The 26,400-nt window shown below is 53.0% G+C and overlaps 2 protein-coding genes across 3 annotated transcripts; one reads left to right on the top strand and one right to left on the bottom strand.

Annotated features, from left to right (window-relative positions):
* Positions 1 to 659: 659 nt before the first annotated feature.
* On the top strand, positions 660 to 10,433 carry CASP9 (caspase 9). Of its 2 annotated transcripts, none has more exons than XM_044452369.1 (10): positions 660 to 802; positions 2,585 to 2,798; positions 3,090 to 3,164; positions 4,232 to 4,269; positions 4,857 to 5,033; positions 5,730 to 5,819; positions 6,850 to 6,997; positions 7,225 to 7,404; positions 8,291 to 8,394; positions 9,681 to 10,433. In XM_044452369.1, the coding sequence occupies exons 1-10, from the start codon at positions 671 to 673 to the stop codon at positions 9,771 to 9,773; spliced, it is 1,251 nt and encodes a 416-aa protein (XP_044308304.1). In that variant the 5' UTR covers positions 660 to 670; the 3' UTR covers positions 9,774 to 10,433. The 2 variants fall into 2 exon arrangements, with proteins under 2 accessions (XP_044308304.1, XP_044308303.1); XM_044452368.1 differs by having other exon boundaries at positions 8,291 to 8,400.
* A 3,332-nt stretch (positions 10,434 to 13,765) lies between these two features.
* Positions 13,766 to 24,233, bottom strand: LOC123034719 (chymotrypsin-like elastase family member 2A). Its single transcript, XM_044452307.1, has 9 exons — positions 24,191 to 24,233; positions 23,985 to 23,991; positions 23,174 to 23,255; positions 22,312 to 22,409; positions 19,806 to 19,931; positions 18,283 to 18,419; positions 17,770 to 17,915; positions 15,974 to 16,126; positions 13,766 to 13,789 (listed from the first exon to the last, which is right to left on the bottom strand). The coding sequence occupies exons 1-9, from the start codon at positions 24,231 to 24,233 to the stop codon at positions 13,766 to 13,768; spliced, it is 816 nt and encodes a 271-aa protein (XP_044308242.1).
* Between the last annotated feature and the right edge of the window lie 2,167 nt (positions 24,234 to 26,400).

Here is a 26,400-nt window from a genome sequence, read left to right as displayed (position 1 = left end):
GGTGTACGGTGGGAGAAAGAGGCGGCCGACTGGAGGGAGGGGACGCTGCGCGCATGCGCGTCACACGCAGCGTGTTCTTGCGGCAGGCGCAGGGAGGTGGCGCTGCACCTGGAGCTTCCTTGCGCGCCGGTGGGAGTTGGGGCTTCGCCTCATCTGAAACGCTGGATTATAGTTAAAAGTTTGATGCAAGCAACAGCGCGCAGACGTGCACAAACTGTCATAATCTGAAATACGAACTTTCATTGGAACCCTCTGAACTCCCCCTAGAAATAGAAGCAACGTGCGCGGCCGAACCAATTTGCACGGCTTATAGTTACGCATTCATTGGCGCTCATGGTACATCCCCGCCGGTCCCAACCCTGCGCCCTCCCCAGCTGGTTCACTGGAGGCTGGACTGCAACTCCCATTATCCCCTGGGGATAGCGGGAGCTGGAGCCCAGCCCTCCAGAAGGCGCCCGGTTGCGACAAGCTGATCAAGAAAGGATCGTGCCGTTCATTAAAGGCCCAGGACCCGGACGGCGAGGCTGCAGGACGCCGCTCCCCGCGCAAGGGGGCGCCCGATGTCCTTATATGGGCGGTGACGTCACCAGGGGAGGGCGCGGGGCGCGGCCAGAGGAGGGTCTCCCTGCCCGGAAGAAGCGCTCCCGCGGGGCACCCTCCGCCCGGGGCGATGGAGGAGGCGCAGCGGCGCGTGCTGCAGCGGTCGCGGCTGCGCCTGGTGCAGGAGCTGCGCGTGGACCCGCTGTGGGAGCTGCTGCTGCACCGAGGGGTCTTCACGCAGGACATGCTCGAGGAGATCCAGGTGCGCTTCCGCTCCCCTCCCGCCCTTGCGCGGCCGGGTCCGCCGCGCGCCGCCTTCCTCCAGGGGCCGATCCCCGGTGAGGAGGGCGACAGCTCTCGCGTGGTCCCTTTGGTACGATCTCATCGATACCCTGCCCTTTCTCCTCCTGTGAGGAGCCCAAGCCGCCTTACAGGGTCCGCCTCCTCTCCATTTCACCCTCACAACAACAACCCTGCAGGGTTGGTCAGGCTGGGAGGCCAGAACCCCCGCAGGCCCAATGGGGACTCGAACCTGGATTTCCTGAGCTCTAACTACACTAAGTCGCCTAGCCTTTCCCAAGCTGTAGCCCTCCGGATGAGCTGGACTGCGCCTTTCATCAGCCCCAAGCAGGCTTCAGAAAGACCGCGGTACACACTTCGGTGGGAGCCAGCCCCGCTAAACTCAGTCGGGCTTACTTGTGGGTAAGCCTGTTTCATGTCCAGTGTCAGAAGTCCTAGCTGCCAGTATCCCCGACCGAGAATGCAGTGTCTTTCATGCCCCTATTGTTCCTTGGAGGCTGGCATCTTATACCTACTAACCTGAGGCTAAGCCCTGTTGAACCCAATGCTTCTCCAATATCGCACCTCATCCCTCACGTCTGAGGAGGCTCCTGCGGGATCACAACACTGGAGAGGTGTTAGGGTTACCTTTTGAAAATGCTGTTAAGGGGATTGACCGACTGAGCCATCTTCCCCAGGTTAGAGCCACTGCCTGATGGGCTCATTGACAATTCCCCCATTATCCTGAGCTGGAACGGGCAGGAATCCTCTTGAAGCCTCTCTAAAGCAAAGGGTATCAAAACTTAAGCGCCCAGGGTCTGTCCAGTCCAACTTTGTGCCTGCACAGTGGCAACCAGCTGCCCAGAGAAAGCCACAAGTAGGGCATGAATGCAAAAGCACCCCCTACCCATGTTCCCCAGCAACTGGTGCACACAGGCATGCTGGCTGTGCCATGGGAGTTTGCATAAGGCCATCTGTGGGTAAACCTTCTCCATAGAGTCATCCAGTCCCCTGTTATAGCCATCCAGATTGGTGGCCATCTCCTTGTGGAGGTGAATTGCACAGTTTAACTCTGCGCTGTGTGAAGAAAGACTTCCTTTTATCTGTCCGGAATCTCCCACCAATTATTCCTGACAGATGACTTTCTCCCTGAATTCTGCCAGGGACAGAGGGTCCACCACTGTTGGTTCCACTATCCAATCTCTTTGATGCTTAGGAAGTTTTTCTCATCTTCAGCTGAAATCTGCCTACCTTTTATTTCATGCCCTACATTTTTGGATGGATGGAGAATAGGGTGTGGGCCTCTTCTAGAGTACAAGCCTTTGGTTCCTTAAAAAGGACTCTCTGCCAAGGCTTGTCTTCTCAAGACTAAACATATCCAGTTCTTTCCTCTTAGGTCAGAGTTTCAAGCCCCCAGTTGTCTGCCCACACAACAACTGTTCCAAACTCATTCCAGTTTCTCTGAACCCTGTGAAGTCCAAAACTGGGCATGGTATTTGAATTAAGATCTGACCAGAGCAGAGTGGAATGATTGTGACCTGTGGATTTCAAAACTGCTTTGACCAGTACAAAATCAGTACATTTTTTGCAGCCCCTTCACTCTGCCGACTTTCCTGATTTTAGGGCTCTGGTTGGATGGTGGTCACAATGATGGTTGTTAACATTAGTACTGGGGATCCCCGAGCAGCATAAAAGGGGTTTTTTCCCCAGTAAAATGACTGCCTTTCTACAGATTCCAGGCAGGATAATGGGTTTTTGTCTTCAGAGATCAGGTACTCGCAGAGATCAAGCCAGGCAGCTGGTCACCGACCTGCAGACTCGTGGGAAGCAAGCGTTCCCAGTCTTCATCTGGTGCCTGCAAGAAACTGGCCAGACCGAGCTGGCCGCTTTGCTGAGCGAAGGATACAACCCTCCACCGTTGTGTCCCGTTGATGTAAAACCAGTTAAACCACCGTTGCGTCCTGGACACCATGACCCACGTATGTACGGATTAGGTGGTTCTCATGTTGCATTTTCTGTCCAGGATTCTGCAAACTCTCTCCCTGCTAGCAGGAAACTTGTATGAAAAGTTGTCCCGACGTTCCCAAAACTATTCAGAGGACATGGGCTAGGGAAGAACTAGTCCTTCTGTGAACATTTCTAAAATGTCTCGTGGCTGCTGTGTGAATGCAGCCTGACACACCTGTGCAGTTGCCTGGTGCCTGGGTGAGCATCTCTGCAAGCAGCTTCTCCAGACTTGCTCAGAAATACAGGTGTTGCTTTCCTTGCAGGCGCTGGAACGTCTGAACATTTGCCTTCTCCAGTTCAGCACCAAGAGCCGCCCCATCATGCTAACGCCACTCCGGGTAAGAACAGATCCAGTTCACTGCTTCCCTGGGGGAGTGATTAGGGTTCCAGGAACCCCCACCCATAAACCCACTAGAAAATTTGCTGAATGCCTTTGGGGTGTCCTCTAGAGACTCTGCATTTCACCTCCTAGCAGTTCTGGCCATTTTCCGGCTGATGATCAGCAGATGTGGAAAAAATCATGAGAGGGTCGAAGGTTGGCCTTTGGGAAAGGCTGCCGCTCACTGCCTGAGCAGGGTGCCCAAAAAGGGTAGGTGTCACCCCATTCAGCTGCCTGGAAATGTGCGACAGGTAACACATGTCCAGGTCATCCTGGGAGGCCCCGTTCAGAATGTCCTCACCTACAGATATGGTGAGAAGCAGGGCCTTTTTAGTGGTGGTGCCTTGGCCCTGAGCTGTCCCCCCTCCATTTGTGAGGGTCCCGGCTTACTCGTTTTTATTACTCTGCTGTCCATGCTCCTCTGCTTTCAGTCCTCAGATTTCGGGAACTGCTGCTTTTCCTGGATTGCTTTGTTTCTTTCTTTGCTGTGATTTTAAATTTTGCAGTGCTCTGTCCCCCATTCCTGCAATGGCCAAGTGTAGCGTTCATAGGTGAACTGATCACAGCACCGTTTCCTGCTTCTCATGCAGCGAATTCTGCCATCTCTGCAGCCAGCAATGCATGGCCGATGTGCCAGAGGTCAGCTTTGGCAGGTTCGGAGCTTTCCAAAGTCTGAAAAGGTCCCTTGGAGAAGGGCCTCCCTAAAAACTTGCAAGATGCAGGACTGAGGGCTCCAGCTGAACTCTGGCTGGGCTGGGCATGAAAACTAGCAGAGAAGGGCAATAGGAAAAGTAGCCTTCCCTAAGCTGGTATCCTCCAGATGGGTTTGATGGCCATGCTGTCTGGGGATGATGAGCCAGGTTATCATCAAACCCTCCTGGGATGCACCAGGTTGGAAAAAGTCCAGAGTTAAATTCTGGCAGACCCTGCATATGGCTCACTAGTGGTTTGTTTGTTTTTTAAAAAATGCATCTGCTTAAACACGCATAAGACTCTTACTAATTTCCTTCTTGTCTTGTCTTCTAGGCTCTGAAGGAGAGAGATCCAGGAGGAATTCTGAAATGGTTGGTTTCCCTCTTTTCCCTTCCAGATTAGACTGATTTTGCGGGGATGGGAGGAGCAGTGGGTTAGCTGTTTGCCAGGTGATCTTGACCTTAAGTTTTCCTGAGCCCACATAAACATATTTCATAAAATAGGATGTGCTACACAGGTGGACATCACTGGTTGGACTGTATTAACAAATGTTAACAATTTGGGCAAATACTGCTTCTTTCTACACCATTTTTCCTGTTAAAGCACAGTTTAAAAATAATGAAAATGGTATCGTTCTGCTGTCAGCTCGCCTCTCAGTGTCTCTCTGGCCGGAAATGCAAAGGCCAGGAAAAAACCAGAAAAGTTTGGAAAATAGCTTTTTCCTTGATTTTTTTCTGCCCACCCCAATCTGGTGCTCTCCAGATGTTTTGAACTACCACTCGCAACATTGCTGCCCGATGACTCTGCTGGCTGGGGTAGATGGGAGTTGTAGTCAGACTGAGGTCTTTCCCAACCGAGCTGCTTGGAATCCTTTCCAGTAGAAATCGGGGGTGGGGCGCTCCAGGCCAGCTTGAGGCAGGCAACTGGTTTTGTTCTCCTCTTCTGTGTTTGCCGGCAGACGTACACCCTGAAAAGTGACCCCTGTGGATCCTGCCTCATTATCAACAACGTGAATTTCAGCAAAGATACAGACTTGGACCGCCGCACTGGTTCCGATATAGACTGCGAACGGCTGGAGAAGCGGTTCCGGTCGTTGCATTTTGACGTCATGACCCGGCACGATCTCAAAGCTCACGTGAGCATCCTCAGTGACCGCCCCCCTCCCCGCCCCCGGTGCCACAACCCCACCGCCAGGGATGCTGTTTCTGTGGGAGCAAAGATCTCCCTGACCGAATCGCAGCGGGAGACTCGCTCTGCAGGTCCTCCTCCCAAGCCCCGGCTGGGTGCCGGCGGATGCGTGGCCTGCGATGGGTGGCCCCCCAGCCGCTGCGGGGATCCCTCCAACAGAGGAGCGCTGGCCACCTCCAGGGACGGCCCGTTCCCTGCTCAGGCAGCTCCCGGGAGCTCTTCCCTCATCTCCAGCCACATTTGCTGAGTGCCATTTCAGCGCATGGGTGCGATCCTGCAACCCCACATGTGTGTACCTGGGAATAAATCAAAGTCAGGATGGCTTCCTTTCGGGTCCAGCTGGGGTATATATGTCAACTTCTCCAGCTTACTCGTATTTCCTAATCATTTTGGGAGGTGGTGAAGCCAGAAATGGGGAGGCGGGTGACGATGCTTCTTTCTTTGAGCAAAAGTTCCTCTGGCAGTTTCCGTGGGGAGATTCTTCCTTCGGACTCGATTAGCCAGAGACAAGCCGGTGGGGCATGTGGAGGCGCTAAGGCCTCGCGCTCGGCCCTGGCTAGGCCAGTCCTTCCCAGTCCAGTCCCTCCAGGTGGACTGGGCACGTGCGCTCTCTTTAAGGGGTGGTCTTTGCAAATGCCCACAGGAGATCGCTCATGAGTTGCAGAGCTTGGCGAGGCAGGATCACACCTCTCGGGACTGCTGCCTGGTGGTGCTTCTTTCACACGGCTGTCAGGTAGGAGAAGCCGCTGGGGCATCCTTTGTGCACTCCAACTGTAAGCCGTTTGGGGCAGAGAACAGCACTTTTTAAAATCGAAGGTCGGTGTTTTGCGAACTACCAAGCGTATGACCAGTGCCGCATGAATCAAGAAATGTTTTGAAAGCATACACTGAAAGCTTTATTTAAAGAATTATGGCACGGTATTATGGGATGGCTGTCCTCAGTGTGTTGCTGGGAGGAGAATGGAGGTGACTTTGCCCCTCATTTCTCCTTGAAGAACAAAAAACCGCTCCAGCAAGGTGGGCCTGTGAGACGTCCAGCTCCCTTGCTGGCAGGCAGGCAGGGCAGTCGAGAAGCTGTAGGGCGCTGTGGCTCTTGGCTCTTCCCCTCCTGTCCTCGCCTGCGGGAACACCCACTCTTGGGGGGCTCTTAGAGGCAGCTGGGGGTCCACTCCAAGGAGGGAGCCAACCTCGGGTCACAGGAGCACCGACAGGTACCGGGGGAGCATCCAGAACATCCCGAGAGTCTCCCAGGGACCATGGAATTGCTCTTCCCACCAGCTGGAGGTGTGAGTTCTAAGCCAGGCGATTGTCCCAGTCTGCAAAGTGAGCATCCCTGTATTTGCACAGAGAGAGCAAGCATGGCAGTATGGCCTAGCAGTTAAGGGTACGGGATGGGGACCAGGCAACCAGTGTGGAGCTTTGGTGTGAGTGTGGGAGCAGGACCCAGGCAATCCGGGTTCGAGTCCCCGCTCGGCCATGGAGCTCCCTGGGTGGCTTTGGGCCAGTCACAGACTCTCAGCCCAGCCTACTTCCCCACGAAAAAATGCATGCCCCACCTCCCTCTCTGGAGGAGAGGGAATTGCCGGAAGGGCTCCTAGTGCAGCTCTGAGTCCCTAGGCAAATTCAAAAGCGTCCTTCAAATATCTGGTCCTTCTCAAGACCATCAGCAAACGCAGGGTGGCGGGAGACACCTTGGCGCCCCAAGCTGTGCCACGGGGGTGACCTTCCTGTGTCCGTTCACGGAGCCCTTTGGTCTCCTGCAGACGAGCCACATACAGTTCCCTGGTGGGATCTTCGGTTCAGACGGGCGGCGCATTTCGGTGGAAAAGATCGTCAGCTTCTTCAACGGGAACAATTGCCCCACCCTGAGGGGCAAACCCAAGCTTTTCTTCATCCAGGCCTGTGGCGGCGGTGAGTCCAGGAGCATCAGCCCATCCGGAGGAGCGGATCCCAGGCGGAAAGGGGCCCGGGGGGAGGTTTGTCATCCCACTTTCTCCACCCGGTTGCACCTCAGACAGGTTGAGCTGCAGCTCTCATCATCCCCAGCCACAAAGGGGCGATGGGTCTTGACTGGAAGGTCAGGGAGCAGGGTGGTGCACATGCCTGAGAGACACGTGTCCGTGTGTTTGCCTCTCTAGAGCAAAAGGACCGCGGCTTTGAAGTGGATTCTGACTCTCCCCGCATGCAGCATCGCAGTTTTAATGCCGAGTCAGACGCGCGCCCCTTCCAGGCGCCCTCGGAAGCCACGGATGAGCCAGACGCCGTTGCGAGCTTGCCCACCCCAAGTGACATCCTGGTGTCTTACTCCACGTTTCCAGGTGAGCAGGTGCTGCGTCCGACGGATGGAACACCTTTCCTGCTCCTGCGTGGGGCACGGTGGGTCGATGCCCTGCTGAGCTACACGTGCCGGGCTGTGGGCAGGCAGAGCAAAGGCTTCTCTGCTCTCCTGCACTGGGCAGGCGGGGGATAGCAGAATCAATCAATCAATCCCAAGATCCACCAGCCAGAGCCGTGTGCAAAAGGCATCACCTTCGGATGAAAGACGAGAGGGCCTCTGAGCGTGTGCAGGAGTTCGTCTTCTGCGCTGGAAACGGCAGGGATCCCACTCCTGGCCACCCCAAGCTTTTCGCATTTCGCTGGTTTTAGGTGGGAGAAGTCACCTCACTGGTGTCAAGGGAGTGGGAATCGGGGGAAGCCCTCGCCGATCTGCTGCTGATCAGCCAGAGATCCACCCGGAGGTTCTGCTTCAGCCTGTGGACCAAGGAGCAGCTTTTGGGCTCTGTTGGAAGATCCAGGGCACACGGGAGGGACTGCTAATGCTCCTTCCCACGCCAGTGTCTTCCTTTCCGGAGGCCTGGAATGGTGTAGAAAGGTGGAGCAGCAGTGGGCTCCTCCATGTGGCTGAGAGACTCCGACATGCCAGATTGGTCCAGGAGGAGTCCATACCCCAGTGTCCCCCAAAACTGGTACATTCCACTGATGTTGAACTACAACTCCCATAATTCCCTTCTGTACCTCCAGATACGCCCTCAGTTTTGGAGAGAGCGTCATGCCTGAGCACTTTGCATCCTCACATCCATAGGGGCTAGAAACTTGGTTTTTTACATTAAAGGCTGATGTTCTCAGTGGGTCAGATTTCACATCTGGTGCCACTTTCTGCATGCTCGCAGGATGCACATGGCTCTTCTTGGTTCCGTTTTTCAGGTTTTGTGTCCTGGAGGGATAAATTGACCGGCTCCTGGTATGTTGAAACCCTGGACCAGGTGCTGGACCAGTACGCGCGTTCTGAAGATCTGCTCAGCATGCTGGTAAGGGTAAGTTCTGCATCTTGTACCAGGGAGGCTGGGTTCAAACCCTGGCTCAGCCCTGACGTTCCCGGATGACTTTCTGCCAGTCACTGTCTCTGACCCGACCGGTTGATGCTCCTTGAAGGAACAGCAGGCTAAAAACTGGGGAGGCAGGGCAGGTGGGTTGATCTTCCTCATGGGCGCACATGCCTGTTCCTGGCCGAGCATTCATCCACCTTCCGGGAGCTTTGGACTAGCGCCCCTGCCCTTCCCTGACAGCCAATGAGAACAGCCATTGTCCAGCACATCTGGAAGGCATCTGGCTGGAAAAGCCTCGGTTACCAGATCCATCCCGATTTTCACATCACACCTTCTGACAGATTGGAGGTGGAAACGGGTGAGGTTGTAACAGCCCAAAGATCACTGCCTAGACCTTAGGGTCATAGAAAGCAGTCTGTGAGGCTCAAAGCATTGGTTTCTCCAGCCCAGTGTTACTGACACAGGGGTGTCAAGGAAGGGATGTTTCTGAGCCCTATCTGGAGAAGCCAGGATCAAGCCAGCAACCTTCACGCGCACAGCTTGGCCACTGGTTTTGCTCCAGCCATTCTGTTAAGTATCTTTGCCCTTCACTGATTTTAAGAACTGAGACCGTCTCCTCGAATTCTTCTCCTTCTCCTTGGGATTGTCCTCCAGTATGTCTAACCACTGTTCTGCCTCAGGAAACGACATGGCAGCTGCTGAGTGGTGCTGGAAGCTTTCTGCCCATGCGCGGTTGTGTCTGCGGCAGAGAAGAAATGAGTCTGTTCTGGCTCACAGTATAATCCTGGGCAGGTCCACCCAGGAACAGCTGAGTAACTCCCAGGCAAACATGCAGATATATTGGACTACAAAGCCTATGATTCCTACATTTGCAAGGTGCAGAAAGCTGGTAGATAGGATTGCCCCAGCCATAGAGTTGCACACCTCCTGGGTAGGGGGATCCCTGAAAAACAGCTGCAGATGACAGTGACTAAACCCAGAACTTCCTGCATGCAGCACAGGGCTCTTCCTACCTTCCAAACCTTCCGCGGTTCCACTGTCTCTGCCCCCTGGCTCCGAGCAAATGCAGTGTTTTTCTAAGAAGAGGGATTCTGACCCAGACTGACACAAGGTCCCTTTCTTTGCATCTAGAATGCTTTCCATTATCTGGGGGTGGAAACATCCCAAAGGGTTACTGTGCCTGCATGCATTTCTGCACCCGTATGTTCCTGTGTGTGCTTTCTGTGTAAGAGGACTACAGCAAACAGTGCTTCTCTTTTCTCGTGCAGGTGGCACACACCGTTTCTGCAAAAGGGATGTACAAGCAAATGCCCGGCTGTTTTAACTTCCTCCGTAAACAATTCTTTTTCCTGGTCAAATGAAGGAAGCTTGGAAGGGAACGGATGCCTGTGTGACGAGAATCTTTACATCCCGTGATGGCTTCCAAAGAGCTTGCCGTCCCTCTGCGTGAAGATGTCTGCGTGATTTTGTTTTGGGGTGATTGTATGTCATTGTGGGGGCTGAGGGTTCACAGCTTCGAAAGACTTCCCTCTCCTTTCTTGGGGAAATGTGAAACTCCGCTTTCCTATCCTAAACCATCTGGTGGTACTTGGAAGAATCCTGCATAGAGTTCCAAGCATTCCAGGTTCCCCTAAGGAGGAAACCAGGGGCTGTTTCTTTTTCTCCCCCCCCCCCCCCCCTTGGAGATTCTCTCCAAAGAATGTCTAATTTCTTCACTGTACTTTTTAATGATGTCCTTCCAGTACCTCGCTGGTGCTACCAGTTTAAACCTGCTGCAACCTAGTTTAATGGTTATGACTACCTTTTCCTTTGCCTTCCTGTGTTGAGGAGTGCAACTCTTGGGAAGGGGTTCCAAACAGCCTCGTAAAACAGCTGTTTTCCCTCCCGAAACTGCTCGGTGGAAGCCAAGCCCAAACCGGTAGCACTGATTGATCCTGCGTTTTGTCGGGGCAAGATAAGCAGACATTCTCTGAGCAGCTGCTGTGTCATCGTGCCATTAAATCTTCTATATTTCTATGCAACCTGCCTCGCCGCTGGTTATTTCAACTCTGCACCTGGTGCAGGCTGCACAGCTGCCAGAGCAGAACTCCAGTCCTGGCGCAACGGAGAAGGGCTTTCTCGGGGAAAGGGCGGTGGTGACGACACCTTTGCCACGACTTGACTCAGCAGCACGGCCGTGGACCTGGTGAGAATTCGCCGGTGGCCTCTCCCGAAGGCACGTGCTCCTCGGACACAAGATTACTCTGGTCGCCCTTTCTGCCTCCTCGCCAGTAGAACCCTGTTGCACCCTCTCCCTCTGTTTTTTACATCCAAGCACCCCTTCAATGCAGAACTGCTCACTCCGGCTAATCGCAAACAGTCTTCAGGTCTTCTTTCTCTTCTGAATTTGTTTTGACTTAGAATCACAGAGGGGGCAGAAGGCCATCGGGTCCAACCCCCTGCTCGGAGCAGGACCCCCAGTTAAAGCACCCCACTGCCCCTCAAGTGTGGGACAGCCCATGGCTTCCCTAGGTCACTGGTGCCACTGTCGCCCTGCTCTCACAGTCAGGAATTTCTTCCTGCTATCCGTATCCAGCCAGAATCTGGCTTCCCGTTCCTTGAGCCTGTTATTCTGTGTCCTGCACACCGGGATGATCTGGAAGAGACAACCCTGGCCTTTGTGACTGCCTTTCCAGTACAACCCTCAGACATGCACATGGTGGGCATGTCGTGAGCGAAGCTGGCTGGAGCCGGGGGTCAGACTAGATGGCCCGGGAGGCCCCTTCTGACTTGCTCTGTTTCTATGTTTCTTTGCTGTAGACTGCCACCCTCCCTCCCCTCAGTCTTCTCTTCCCAAGACTAAACATGCCCAGTTTTTTCAGTCTCTCCTGTCTCCAGTCCCCGGATCGTCCCTGCTGCCCTCCTCCGAACCCTTCCCAGCTTGCCTGCATCTTTCTGAACTGTGGTGCCCAGAACTGGACACCGCGCTCCGGATGAGGCCCAGTCAGTGCCAAATAGAGGGAACCGGTGCCTCATGTGACTTGGAACCTATGCTTCTAGAAATGGCGATATGGCACGTACCCTTTCTGCAGCCACATCACATTGCTGACACATCTTCAGCCTGTGTTCTGCAACAATTCCAGGGTCCTTCTAACTTGCAGTATCGCTGAGCCACATATTCCCCATCTTGTACGGATGCAGTTGATCTCTTCCCTAGGTGCAAAACTTGGCATTGCTCCCCACTGAATTGCACTCTGCTGTTGTCTTCCCAGCACTGCACCCTATCAAGATCGCTTTGGATCTTGTTTCTGTCTTTCGGGGTATCAGCTGATTTGAGAATCCTTCCCTGCACTTCTTCATCCAAGTAATTCATAAAATGTTACAGAGCAGTGGGCCCAGGAGCAAATCTCGACATGCCCCACCTGTTACCTCTCCCCAGTCTGGGAAGGTGCCACTGGGAAAACCAGTCTTTGAGTCTGATTCTGCAGCCAACTCTGGATCACCTGAAAGTTGTTCCATCTCACTCACTTTTAGCCAGTTTGCTAATCAGAATCTCATGGGGCACTTAGCCAAAAGCCTCACTGAACCAAAATATGATGCTCACAGCACTCCCACGATCCACCAGGGGCATCACCTGATCAGAATGCGCAATCAGATTAGTCTGGGCAAACTTCATGGTTGGATTTTAAGCCTGTGCTGGAGGAAGGCTGGGTCCATTTTCATTAAGTGCCTACCTATTTTAGGGCTTTATAAATGATTAAAAGGAAAAAGGCAGTGGACTTAGGGGGTGTTCTGCTTCCCCTTCAAAAGCAGCTGTGCTTGTGCTCTGCTCTACAGGAAAAGAGCAAGAAGCTTCTAGCAATGTTTAAATGATCAAAGCACTTCACAGTGCCGGGTCTTGCAATGTCTCATTTTCCAGATCAGAAAATGCTGCTGATTGAATGGTGGCCCAGTGGGAATTCATTTATGGAAATGAAGAAGGTTTCTAGTCCTGTGCATGCCTGGGAATAAGTCCCATTGAATTCAATAGGACATACTTGAGTGTTCAAATGGATAGATGGGGGTCTCTGTAAAGCACCTCAAAATAATTCACATAATGCAGCGATGGAAAACCTTTTAGAGACCAAGTGCCCAAACTGCAACCCAAAACCCACATATTTATCTCAAAGTGCCAACACTACAATAAAACCTGAAAACTGAGATTTTAGTTTAAAAAAACTCACAGCCAGTCCAAGCAAATCTCTCTCTCTCTCTCTCTCTGTCTCTCTGTGTCTCTCTCTGTCTCTCCTTGGCAGCACACTGACCAGCCATGCTAAATCTTGGATGAGTTGCAACTTATGGGTCACGGCTTGTGATGTCATTGCCTGGCACCACTACTCCTTTCTGAGCATGCGCATGGCCCCGATGTGCGCTGCTACCTGATGTGCAGCCATGCTAAATCTTGGATGAGTTGCAACTTATGGGTCACGGCTTGTGATGTCATTGCCTGGCACCACTACTCCTTTCTGAGCATGCACATGGCCCCGATGTGCGCTGCTACCTGATGTTCAGCTGCTGGGGCGACTGGGCGCGCGTGCTGACAGAGGGCTCTGCGTGCCGGCTGTGGCACATGTGCCATTGTTCGCCACCACTGGCCTAACCCTACCCTGGTGCATTCCCCTAACACTAATACAGGGGTAAAACACCATTGAAAGGGGGGATTTTGTAAAAGCCTTCCTTGAGGAGCTTTTTCTGCACAACTCATCATTTCTGCCCATTCTAAACAGATTCCAACCATCAATATCATGCCAGGACACCTCGTTTTTCTAACCCTAACCCAGTGAGCGTGAACTTGTTAGAGTGCCCAAACACCACTTATTTACCGTGAGGTGCCAACACTGCAATAAAACCTGAAAACAGCCAGTCCAAGCATGTCCATCCATCCATCCATCATCCTTGGCAGCGCACTGACCAGCCATGCTAAATCTTGGACGAGTTGCAGCTAATGTGTCGTGGCTTGTGACATCATCACCTGGTGCGGCTACTCCTTTCTGAGCGTGCGCATGGCCCCGATGTGCACTGTTATCTGATGCTCGGCTGCTGGGGCGATGCTGGGGCGTCTTGGCTCGCGTGCCGACAAAGAGTGCTCTGTGTGTTGACTGTGGCACGTGTGCCAGAGGTTCGCCACCACTGACATAATACTTTCATGTGTGCATGCATAGATTTTTAAAATCTGGCTGGTGGAGCAGCTAAAGGGTTGTGCCCTTAAAACAAAATCTGCTTGTGGTAGTGGATAAATGGTCGCAGTCCGAATTGAAAATGGTTGCTTAAGATACTGCATCAAACAGACACCTTGCAAAAACTGAGCAAGAAAAGTGTCGACGAAAATGGGTGTTCACAGCATCTCTTCAGCAACCTCCTGCCAAACAGAGGCAGATGGGCAAGGTAAAAGCCGGAAGCAGGCCAGACTTATAAATACATCGTGACACTCGGAAATGCCTGGTTTCTTTATTATACTCTTTCTTTGATTTGTGGCAGTTTTGGCAAGACTCGCTCTGTTCCTCCACAGGATGGTTTGCATTAATTCTCTGCCATCACCTATAGAAGATGCAAAGGAAAGATCAGAGGGAGAGAAAGCAAGATTTCATCTCTGCTGGCAGGAAACACGGGGCTCTCCGCATTTCTCCTGTGCTCTCTGCCTGCTTGAGTTTGCTTTGGCTCTGCCGCCCTGAGCCCAGAGAGATGGGTCTGCAGACGTGGAATTGGGGCAAGAGCATTTCGTACGTTGGAGAAGCTGCCACACCCTAACAAGGCAGCTTACTGCTAAACGCAGCCCTGCTTATTGCCGCCGTTAAACCTCTCTCCCCCTGTGCTCTATGAAGCGGGTATCTTACAGCATCAGGGACTCCTACCAGTGTGCAAACACGCGCAGCTGCTCGCCATTCTTTCCTTTGTTTTTTTCCCTTGCTCTGCATTTAGTTCCTTCCAAATTCGGCAATTACTTGGGGAATTTATATACACAATTCTAGCATTTCAGCAATTGTTGCTACCAGTTCTTTTGGCTTGCTTATTTATTTATTTATTTATTTATGGATTTATATCCTGCCTTTTTCCTACAAAGGGCTCAAGGCAGCTTACATCTCCTCCTCCATCTTTTCACAACAACAACCCTGTGAGGTAGGTGGGGCTGAGAGTCTGTGACTGGCCCAGAGTCACCCAGTTGGCCCCATGGCTGAGCGGGGACTCGAACCCAGAACGTCTGAGTCCCAATCCCACGCTCTTCACCACGGCACCACACTGGCTCTCTTTTCTCTTTTTTCTCCTTGACGCCACCCTCCTTTGCATTTCTGATGCACCTCCCCTGCCCCCTGCCCCCCTCCCCCCACGCACAGTGCTTTGTCAGTCTCTGCATCAAACCTTTTTCTGTTTTTGGACATTGTTTTCCCTGATGTGCACCAGCGCACGGATATAACACCACAAAAGGCAAAAGAAGTCTCAGGGATATGGCTGGCGTTGAAAACTTTTTCCTGTCCTTCATCTAAAAAGATTCCTGGTTGCTTTTCAAACGTGTAATATAAAAATTAAAGAAGAATGAGGCTGCAGTCCGAGCGAAGTTCAGGCAGCAAAGAAGGATGCTCATTGCGCTGTGCCAGGAGCGGTGGGCCTTGTTTGCTTTCCAAGCTTCTCTGGGATTGTGCCTTAAAATACTTCAATGAGCCAAGTGATGGCTTTATTTCAGAAATAATTCAGTCCTGATTTCATTTTGCCAGTGCGATGTTAAAATACAAGCAGCAAAAAACAGCTAAAATGTAAAAGGGAAAGGGTCGCATGAGGGTGACTCCCTTTTGGAGGGGTGTTCTCCAGGTGAAAAGGTTGCCCACCTGCATCTCTTTTATTGCCCACCTGCATCTTATCCTGTGTTGAAAGCCACCTAGGAAGGTGGCGGCTGTTCTAAGTGGCTATAAATACAGGTATGTAGAAATAAATAAATAAATAAATAAATAAATAATCTCCAATATGGCATTTAGGGAAGGGCCTCTGCCAATTGGCTAACAGCATGGACTGAAAGCCAGTTCCACATCTGGAGGGTGTGGGGCAGGAATGTAACACACCATCTTGCTCTAGAGGAGTGCAACAGCTGCCCCCACAATAAAATGGGGGGTCATTAAATATCTCAGCATGGCCCATAGTCAACTCTAGCATCTGGGTCATTCAGGGAAAATGAAAGCAAGAGAAGCAGCGTTGAGTAGTGGTTGGAGCAGTGATTCCCAAAGTGGGTGGTACCAACCCCTGGTGGGGGTGTGGAAAGATGCGGGGGGGGGGGTTGGTTGTTTAAATTTGCAGAAGAGCGATAGGTCTACTACAAAGAAAGAGGCAAGGCGGCACTTAGGGTTGTCTCCCAAGAGGAAAGGGGGCAGCGTCTGATAAAGTTTGGGCTAGTATTGCGAGATCTGGGTGCCAGTTCCCTCTTGTCCACGAGGCTTGCTAAATATGTATCATATTTTACATGCATTTTAAAGCTTCAAGCTCTGCAAACCGCCCAGAGGTTCTGGCCCCTGGGCGGCCCAGAAGCGTGGCAAAGGAGACGAGGTCCCGGACTGACCTGAGAGATCCAGCTGTTGAAGGCGGAGACGCGGGTGAAGACGGACGGCTTCCGGGGATAATTGCAGCCCAGGGACGAGCCGAAGCTGACCACGCCGTGCACCTCCCACTTGCCGCTGGAGGACTGGCAGTTGAGCGGCCCCCCGGAGTCCCCCTGCGGGCGGCCACACAGGACTTGCTTGGAGCTTGGGGAGAGACGGCCCTCAGCCCCCAGCCCCACTGGCACAGAGGGGGCGGCGCAGAAGGGGGACGCGCTGGGGCCGATCGGGGCAGCGGGACTGTGTCATGGGGGGGGGGGCTCTTCTTGGGGCTTGCTTTCCAGGGCGGGCTTAGATCGCTTGAAAGGGGTGCTGGCCTGGCCTTCCCCACCCTGGTGGACCCTGGATGCCTTGCACTAAAATCCCCATCCCTTCCAGCCAGCATGACCAATGGGAGTTGTAGTTCAGTCCGAAGGGCACCAAGTAAGAAATGCTGGGGGAAGCCAACACACAGAGGACTGGTCTAGCCATGTGGCTAGCTGTGATAACTCAGTGGAACCTCCATGATCGAGCGCACTCTACCTCTCTGCTGGGCGCAAATGATGAGGAAGGGCTGCTGCCTTCCTTCATGCCTGGCTCATGAATTTCTTGGCAGAAGAAAAGTTGCCTTATGCAGCATTGAACCACTGGTCCGCCTTGGTCAGGATTGCCTGCGCGGACGGCCAGGGCTCTCCATGGATCTTTCCCTGCCCTGCCTGGAGGTTGCACCAATATTGCGTGACACGGAGCTCAAAAATGGCTTTGTTTTAACTTAGAAGGAAAGGCAAGAAAGGAAAGCTCACTGGAACCCCCTGGGGTCCCCCGTGAAGCCTCCCAGAGGTCAAAGGAGGGCCCTGTTCATACCGGCAGAGCTGAACGAATTGGCTACTGCAAGACTGGGGGTCTTTCGAAGGGGGTTGGACAAATTCACCAAGGCTTTAGATCACCTCCAGTGTTTCATGAAATCCTCCCCCCATTTAATGAAACTTGCAATTTTCCAACAGGTGGCTTTTAGGCCTCCTCCACACATGGATAAATATTTGGGGGGCCTTTGGGAGGAAAGGAGAGGAGGCCGCTTCTGGCGGCAGGTGCTGGGAGGCAGCAGCAAGGAAAGAGTGGCGCGCGCCTCCCGGCCTGCGCTGTGCCCCCTCACGCGGCCGGCCGCCTGCAGGGCAACGGGGCTGCCCTTCACCAGCATTGCATGGTGATTCCGCGGCCCCCCAGGCCCCTTTGGCGCAGAGAACGGGAGGGCCGCCACCTTGTCCCTCTCCTCAAGCAGCCACATGTCTTGGGCAGAAGGCCAGGCCAGAAGGGCGCTCCGCTCGCTCGCTCGAGCAGGGCTCGGTTTATGGATTATTAGGGCTGCTCTCGTTTAACAGTAGCAAGGAGCCAAAACAGCGCCATGGAACGGAGACCCACTTCGATTGCTCCCTGGAATATCACTGGCTGGGCACCAGCAGTGGGGAAGGGCTTCCGGGAATCATTCAGTTGTGCTGGAACTGGCCAGGGCCGAACTCGGACAAGGTGGACTTTCCGCAGATGCAGCATCATGTCATCTGCTCTGCAAAAGTAGCCTCCCCCTGCTCTGACGTAGTTTCCCTCCTTAGTTCAGCCACCGCCCCCACCAAAACAAGAAGTCTAAGCAAGCAGCCCCCATCCTGATTCTGGGGCGGTTCGGTCCAGCGTAGGCTGCGCAGCGCCAACCCAGCTCCTCGGCACGGCGCATTGCAGCTGCGGGGCCGCGCTCTCTCTGGCCGACCCCTGGAGGGCATGTACTCACGTTGCAGCTGGAGATGTTGCCATCGCCACCAGCACAGACCATGGTGGTCTTGACCGTGCTGCCCCACCAGCTGGGCTGGGTGCAGGTGGCGTGGTCCACGACGAGCAGGAGGCCCTGCTGCAGGATGTCAGGCAAGGGCCCGTTGGCTGGAAAAGACCCAGGCCGAGCGGTTAGGAGGCAGAGGCACGACACGGCCCCAGGACGCGCCCCCGAGCGCAGCTGGGGCGCTGCAGGGGTCGCGATTCGGGCGTCTCGTCCGTCCCGCAGTGTCAGAGCCGATACGCTTTAAGGCAGCACCCAGAAACTGAGTCACCGGGGAGGAAAACGCCCGTTAGGTGGTGTCCAAAACCTTGTTGTTTAAAAAGTCTACCCAGAGTTTTTCAGCAGGTTGCTCATTGACAAAGAGGACTCCAAGTTCACGCGTGTGTATTTGTGCGACGGGCGCTTTCCCGGAGCCAGCCCACTCCCCTTGAGGAGGCGTGATTCGCACTCACGGCCACCAAGCGCACTTACTGATCAGTCTTCCCCACCCGGTGACGTAGCAGGCAGCGCCATTCGGCAAGAGGCTGTTCGGCTTCGGGAGGCACGCCGGCCCGATCATGTTGCTCGGAGGGACGTGCTGGGAGAGTTTGATCAGTGCGATATCATTCCTGGTCACGGCGAGGAGAGGGAAGAGGACAGGGCTTTATTAGACCTGAAGGACCGGCTACACCTGTGCATACCTACCTACCTATGATCGGTGCAGGAGGCCCTTCTGCAAAAGCCGTCCCTCAGGGAGGGGAGAGGGTGGCAAGTACGCTGATGATACCCAGCTCTACCTCTCGTTTTCAACCAATCCAGGTGAGGCAGTGGCTTTGCTGAACCGGTGCCTGGCCAAGGTAATGGGCTGGATGAGGGCCAATAAACTGAAGCTCAATCCAGACAGGATGGAGGTCTTGTTGGTAGGCGGACCAGGCTCTGGGGAAGGGGACCTTGACCTTGTCCTGAACGGGGTTGCACTCCCTCTTAGGGACAGGGTTCGCAGCTTGGGAGTGCTCCTCCACCCAGAGCTGACATTAGAAGCTCAAGTAACAGCGGTGGCGAGGAGCGCCTTCCTTCAGCTTTGGCTGATCCATCAGCTGCATCCCTACCTGGAGAACGACTGTCTGGCGACAGTGACACATGCATTGGTAACTTCCCGACTAGACTTCTGTAACGCGCTCTATGTGGGGCTGCCCTTGAAGATGGTCCGGATACTTCAATTAGTGCAAAATAGAGCTGCCTGGTTGCTGACGGGGACTGGGCGTTGTTCTCATATAACCCCAGTCCTCCTTCAGCTTCACTGGCTCCCCATTGAAGTCCGGGTCCAATTCAAGGTGTTGCTTATCACCTATAAAGCCCTCAATGGCTTGGGTCCTGGTTACCTAAAGGAGCACTTACGTCCATATGTGCCCTCCCGTCCCTTGAGATCGGCGGCAGAGGCCCTTCTCCGGAGCTCTCCGGGAGAGACATTAGGAGGGTGAGTATGCAGAGGAGGGCCTTCTTTGCAGTGGCGCCCACCCTATGGAATGCGCTCTCCAGAGAGGCCTGCCTGGCGCCGTCATTATTTGCTTTTCGGTGCCAGGCCAAGACCTTATTATTTAAACATCATTTTAATTGTTGATTTTATTTATTGATTTTAACAACTTTGGCCAGGATGTCTCCAACTGCATTTTATTGTATTGATGATATTTATTTATTTATGTTTGTAAGCCGCCCCGAGGCTTATGCGAACGGGGCGGCATATAAGTCTGCTAAATAAATAAGTAAGTAAGTAGGCGAAGGGCCTTTTCTAGGCTGCTCCCCAACTCTGGAACTCCCTCCCTAAGGAAATTCACCTGGCACCGTCTTTCTTTTCCTTTGGCGCCAGGCAAAGACATACCTTTAAAAGAAAATACTTAGCCCTGTGAATGCTGGTTGCTTTTTCATGTTATTGCTACGTATGTTGATGTTGCAATAGGTTTTAATGTGTTGTTGTTGGCAACCAGAATTTCCACTAACAAAACCGATCAACTTACCCGTTTGCCACTCTGTTGGGGTTCCAGTTTGGGTGAACAATGATTTTTTCCGGAGAAATCGCGACAGAGCCAGACTCATCCTTCGCAAGATTGTGTTTTCCAAGGTACACACGATAGGTCCGGGAACTGAAGCAAGGAAGGAAAGAGTCAGGCCTTTCTGTGTAATGAATCGTCAGAACCATCACAGGACTGAGGGAAATGTGGACACGCGCCCCTCTCTGCCCCATTCAGCTTACAAGAGAAGCGTGGCGGCGGCGGCGGCTATCCGAGTTTGTCCCCTCGGGAGGCAGCTTTACCCTCAGAGGAACTCTCCGTGGTGCTGAACCAAACCTCGCGGGTGGGATTCAGCGCCACGGACAGCGCTCGAGGAGCCCGGCCCGGTCTCCAGGAAGCGCCCCCGGAGGCGCACGTGGGCGCAGCCGCGATCCAGCTGCAGGCGCGGCTTCCCTCCTTCCCCGAAGCCCCTCGTATTCGAAGGGCTTTGCAGAGGGGCGCTCCTGTGCCAGAGCCCCTTTTGTAGATCTGCGCCTCCTCCTCGTCCAAAGCCCCCCCGCCCCGCAGCGATTTCAGACTCGGTCGCGGCCCGACCACTCCAAGAAGGCCACCTCCATGCAAATCCGTGGCGAAGAATGAAAGCTCCTCCTGTTTTCTCGGACTCGCCTTCTCATCCGTGGAGCAGCACCTTGGCAGCTGCCTCCGGAGGATGTGGGAACGAGGCTGCACGCTGGTTCCCATGGAGGGTTGTCAACCTTGCTTGTTTCAGGGAAGCTTGTCGTGCCACCTGTAGCAGGCACAGCTTCCTCAGTATGGTTTGTTAACCATGCGCCAGCCCCCCTGGGGATCTATGGCTTGGCGCTGGGTTGTCCAGGGTGGCTTCCTTCAGAGTGGCTTGTGCTGATGTGCAAACCTAGCACTTGGGCTTGTGCATGGCTTGTTGGAAAGAGCTGCAGAGCCGCCCAGCAAGGGAAACCTGGTCACCCTCTGTGATCTCACTAACAAGACCCCTGCTTGGCTATGTCTTGAAATAACACAAATCAAAGTACACCTCACCTGTGTCATCTCCCAAGATAGCAATGCCCTTTATTCACCTTGGTGGATATTTGCACATATTTAACATTATTTAAAAAAAAAAACTTGCACACATCTTCCCAAATAAAGTTAACATGAGCACATCTCCTCAAAGGTGAAATCAGACCTACAGAAAAACCGCTACTCCACTAAGGGTGCCTAAAGAAAATAATTTGCAACACATTTGGCAAAACTAGATCAATACATTCCCTTTCTTGGGAGCTGTTTATTTTTTCTTCAGAAGTATTGAAAAAGGATCTTTTCAGTGTGTGTTTGAAAATTTCAGCACAGATGTGGCATTGGAAGGATTTTATATTATTATTATTATTATTATTATTATTATTATTATTATTATTATTATTATTTTGCAATAACTATGGCAAAATAACTGTCTCCAGAGAAAGCAAATAAAAATTCCAAAAGCGTTGGGCAGAATAAATCTTCCATCTGGGCACTGGAGAACTTTCTATCGTTTGCTTAGAAGGAACCCACTGGGGGGGTTCCAAAGACGTGGAAACCCATAACACCCACAGTACAGGTCAACCTCATCAGTGATAGTGCCCCCTCCCCCCATCCTCCCATGGGTATGCCAGAGGGCCCCATGGGAGCACCAATCCCCCCCCAACACACACACACACACACACACACACACACACACACACACACACACACATTCCCCACTAGGTTCATGAGCTGTTTTTAACTCACTGCAGGCTTTTAAGTGCTTTTACAACTAAGAAGCACCTTGAGATCACAGAAACCCCTCCGTGTCGCCAGCCACGGACGACCCTTGCAACATTTCCCTGCAGTGCCTTGGAAGTGCTGCTTGGTGACCAGTTGCCCACGTGACTACAATTACATCGGGACAACAGTGGGGAACCTGGCATGGCAAATGCATGATGTGGGGAGCTCTCAACGATGGTTGAAGAAACTCCAACATGGACACAGCCCAGGGCATCCCGCCTAACCTTGCGTGGCCCCAAAGACACAGGAGGCTCTTCGGAGAAACCAGCTCTGGAAGAAGACCAGAGGTCCCCACTGCACAGGGGATGGTTGAGCTGCCCTCTCTCCCCCTCCATCATCTAAAGTGGGTTCAGGGGGGCTAGAAAGTGTGTTTTCAGCTGGGAGACACAGCTTGTGTAGCTGTGTACAAGAGGGCTTATGGTGTCTCAAAAGTTGCCCAAGGATGAACCAGCCCAGAGTGCTGGAGACGGGCATCAAGACCGATGCTATGCAAGATGGATGCGCCTGAGGAGCGCCAGCCTCTCATGTCCAGGAGCACCCGAGCCAACAAGCAGTTTTGGGGAGGTTGTCTTGTCCAAGGGCCACATGTCGGAGCTGCAAGTGAGCCCCGCATTTCAGGTGAAGAGAAGCAACATTCCCTTCCTGCAATCGTTGCGCATTGTCCAGCTTCCCATGGGAGGAAACTCTGGCCTACCCTATACAATGAGCCGCAGTCATCACCCAGTTGGTTGCAATGAGGGTCCCACCACACGTGTGACGCCATTTCCCACTTGACAAGTACTGAAGGGACGCCTAGAAAGGGCACACAAGACACGGACTGAGTTGGAGCGGCTGGCAAATGTCCTCTGATCACATGAACCTGAAGCAAAACATCTCCAGAAAATACGGCCGTTTAAAAAGAAATCACAGAAAGTTAGAGTTGGAAGGGGCCAAGAAGGCCATCAGGTCCAACCCCCTGCTCAGGGCAGGGCTCCCTGTTAAACTGTCCTTCCCAGAGGGCTGTCCAGCTGCATCTTGAATGTATCCCTCAAGGAAGTGTTTTGCTTCCAGGCATGATAGAACCATAGACTAGTCAAGTTGGAAGGGGCCCAGAAGGCCATCGAGTCCACCCCCTGCTGTTGCAGGACACCACATTACACCATCCCACTCAGGTGGCTGTTCAGGTTCTTCCTGAATGTCTCCAGTGTGGGAGCACCCCCCACCTCTCCAGGCAGCTGGTCCCACTGTCGCTTTGCTCCAACAGTGAGGAAGCTTTTCCTGATGTCCAGCCTGAATCTGGGATGTCGCAACTTGAACTGATTATTCCGTGTCCTGCACTCTGGCATCAGCAAGAAGAGAGCTTGACCTTCCTTTCTGTGACAGCCTTTGAGGCACTTACAGAGGGATCTCACGTCCCCCCTCAGCCTTCTCTTCTCAGGGCTGAACATGCCCCGTTCTCCCAGTCTCTCCTCACAGGGCAACTGCAGTCATGTCTTGAGCTAACATGACTGAGGATTTGGGATGCCATCCCAGTCAAAGTTAAAAAAGCCCCGTGGCAAAGCTGAACTGCCTCTTACCTGCCAGGGCCAGCTGTTTTGCCTGGCATCTTCTCCTCCGACAACTCTGGATACGATGGGCGGGTAGATAGGGTCTCCACAGCTGGCGTATGGCGTTGGATGGCCTGCAGCTAAACCAAACACCGGAGGTGAAGGACCCAAAAGGAGCTTGCCCCTGGTGAGTCTGGTGAGTCGGAGATGTTTCCCTTCCACCTGGAGCTCACCTTTCAGAGCAAGCACCATAATGTGAAACAAGTGATGGAGGACAAGGAAGTGCCCACTGGCGATCTTTTCCATGCCTCCTGGTACAATCTGTGATGCATATTGATCATGTCTCATCTGCAGTTTTGCCTGAGCTTCCCAGATAAATCGGAAGGCGCTGATCAATAGACTATATTGTTCCACTGCTACCAATAACATTCCTTCTGTTTCTTTCCCACAGCCTTTGCATTCCTGGTTGAATTACCAGCTGTTTTTCAGGTTCTCATCCAAAGGGCCATCTTGTCCAGCCAACCAGTCTCCAAGAAAGGCCACAAAGTGTGGGTTGTGTAGGAGAGGTTCTTGCACTATGGTTTGATGCTGAAGCACGGGCTCATGTATTATCTGAACTCAGCTGAGGTAACGAACCATGGTGAAGAACCACCGTTCATGCCCCAATATCAAACACAGGTTTTTTCTCATTGGTTGTTTGCACTTAACAAACCATGGCTTATTAGTGCAGTTGGGTTCAGAAAGCTTGGTAACCCACACTTCAACAACAATCCACAGTTCAATGACAACCCACACCAACTCATACTCAACCCTTAAGTTTCATGTCATCTGAACTGGCCACCCAGAGGCTCCCGTTTGCTCCTGTTTGTATACAACCTTCTTCCAAACCTTGACTATGAATTTAACAATTATGCATCACAAGGAGGAGGGGGGGAAGGGGGAGAAGGGGAAGGGGAAGGGGAAGGAGAAGAGAAGGAGAAGAGAAAGAGAAGGAGAAGAAAAGGAGAAGACTTCCCCTTATTTAGCATATGGAATAAGGAAAAGTACCCCAAGAGGCCAGAGCCAGCACAGCAAAGAGGACTCCAATCATGGCTGAGGTTGTCTAGATCGAAAACTGCCCTTTCAGGCAGTCTTATACACCAGGAGGGCTTATCAGTGACAGATCCATCCAAGGTTGACATTTCTGATGGGGAAAGGTTGTCCTGGCGGCATGCCAAGGATGTGGTGATAGGACTGTTTCCATCTCATTCCTTCCAGAGGTTGCGTCAAATTACGTACAGTTCATGCTGCAGCTGCTCTTTCTCCCACGGAAGCCAGTGCTCAGGTGTCACCTCAGGGCTGGAGATCTTGCCAAGGAGCTTGTGAGGATTTGCCAAAAGGGGGCTGCAGCTGCCTGCCGCCTGAGGTCCTGGGTTTGGCTGCCTCCCCAGGGCTGGACCTCACTGGGCACCTGCCTAAGTCCGCACACCTGCAGGGCGACCACTGCTGGTTCCAAGAACAGGTTCTGCTGCTGCGCCACCTTTCCTCTTTGCCTGCTCACCTGCCTTCTCGGCGTGTGCAAGCAGGCCCTCTTCACTACCATCACTGCTGCCCCTTTAGTAGCTTAACAAAACTCTCGCAAACCCCAAAAACTTTTTGAAATACACCAGGCTTTATTCAGCATGACTCACATCAGGGCTGAGTCAACAGGACTCTGCAGAAACAGAAGGAACCAAGCGGGTTCATGAGAAGGAGACGCTTTCTTGGTGGATTTGGTCTCCAGAGACTTGCACCACCTGGTCGGCCTCAGCCGGGCATGCCGCAGCGTGGCAAGATCCTTCTTAAAAGGTAGCACCCAGAAGGAGCTCTACTAGTGGGGCCAAAGGACAAGGAAGAGGTGTTTCGACCAGGTCTGGTCAATTTGTGGCCTGCCAGATCGTTTGGCCTCTGCTCCCGTGGCCCCTCACTACGGATGCCGTTGCAGACTGTGCTGCGGACTAAAGCATCAGAGGGCTCCCCGTTGCCTGCCCCAAGGCTTGAGGATGATGGGAGAAGGCAGAGCGGTTGCGGTGGCCCTGGGAAGGTTGGTTTCCATCTTGTTTTCCCTTTTTCTTTTTAAACAAACCAGGATGCGGTGCCGTGGGACTTATAACACATGGCAGAAGTTTGACTTTCTTATCTATGGAAAAAGAAGACCTTGTGTCATGGCCGTACTTGGCAGAGCCTGATAACAATGACATAACCATCATCCAAAAGTATTTTTAGTCTTGGGAATTCTGCATATGGAGCGATGCAGGGCTGTTGTTGGACAGGTCACAGGACACGTTCCTCGGAAACTCCTGTTCCTCTGACTCAACAGAGTCTTCTCTGTTGTCAGTCCCCTGATGTGTCCTTTTCCACAGAAGCAGATGATCTCAAAGGTCAAGAGAGGTATCACTACCACTCTGTATGACTCTGGTTCACCCGCAACTGGAGTATTGTGCTCAGTTTGGGCCCCTCATTACAGGAAGGATATGGCCAGGTTGGAGTCAGTGCAGTGCAGGGCCACGAGGTTGGTGGTCGGTTTGCAGGGGATGCCGTATGAGGCGAGGCTGAGGGAACTGGGTCTCTTCAGCCTGGAGGAGGGGAGTCTCAAAGGGGATCTGTTGGCGACATACAGGTGTGTGAGGGGGTGTCACACGGAGGTGGGTAGAGACCTGTTCTCCCCTGCAGAGGAAGGCAGGATGCGCTCCAACGGAGCAAAGCTCAGGGAACCCAGGTTCCATTTGGATGCCAGGAAGCCCTTCCTGACAGTCAGGACCCCGAGGGTGTGGAATGGGCTTCCACAGGAGGTGGTTGAGGCCCCATTGGTGCGGGTGTTGAAGGATAGGCTGGACGTGCACATGGAGGGCATGCCGTGAGCGGAGCTGGCTGGAGCTGGAGGTCAGACTAGATGGCCCAGGAGACCCCTTCTGACTCGCTCTGCTTCTATGTTTCTATCATTTTGTTCAACCCAGCCCTCAGTGGAGGATCTCCAGCGCATGACACCCCACCTTTCTCTGAACACCTCCAAAGAAGGAAAGCCCTCATCTCGCAAGTCAATAAATTCCGCTGTGAAACAGGGGCTTGAGGCTGTTCTAATGGACTGTCGGCTCTTGTCAACTCAAGGCTGTGATGGAGTGGATCCATGGCATGCCAGCCTTCCCCTTCTCTCTTCTACTTCCCTAGCATGGTTGTCTTCTCCAGTGAGTCTTGTCTTCTCAGGATGTGCCCAGAACCAGCTTCAGTTTTGTCATTGT

This window comes from Varanus komodoensis, unplaced genomic scaffold (assembly GCF_004798865.1).
Source record: "Varanus komodoensis strain SLA01 unplaced genomic scaffold, ASM479886v1 scaffold71, whole genome shotgun sequence".
Lineage (NCBI taxonomy): Eukaryota > Metazoa > Chordata > Lepidosauria > Squamata > Varanidae > Varanus > Varanus komodoensis.
Note: the sequence above shows the minus strand (reverse complement) of the source record. Positions and strands in the feature narration are given on the sequence as shown.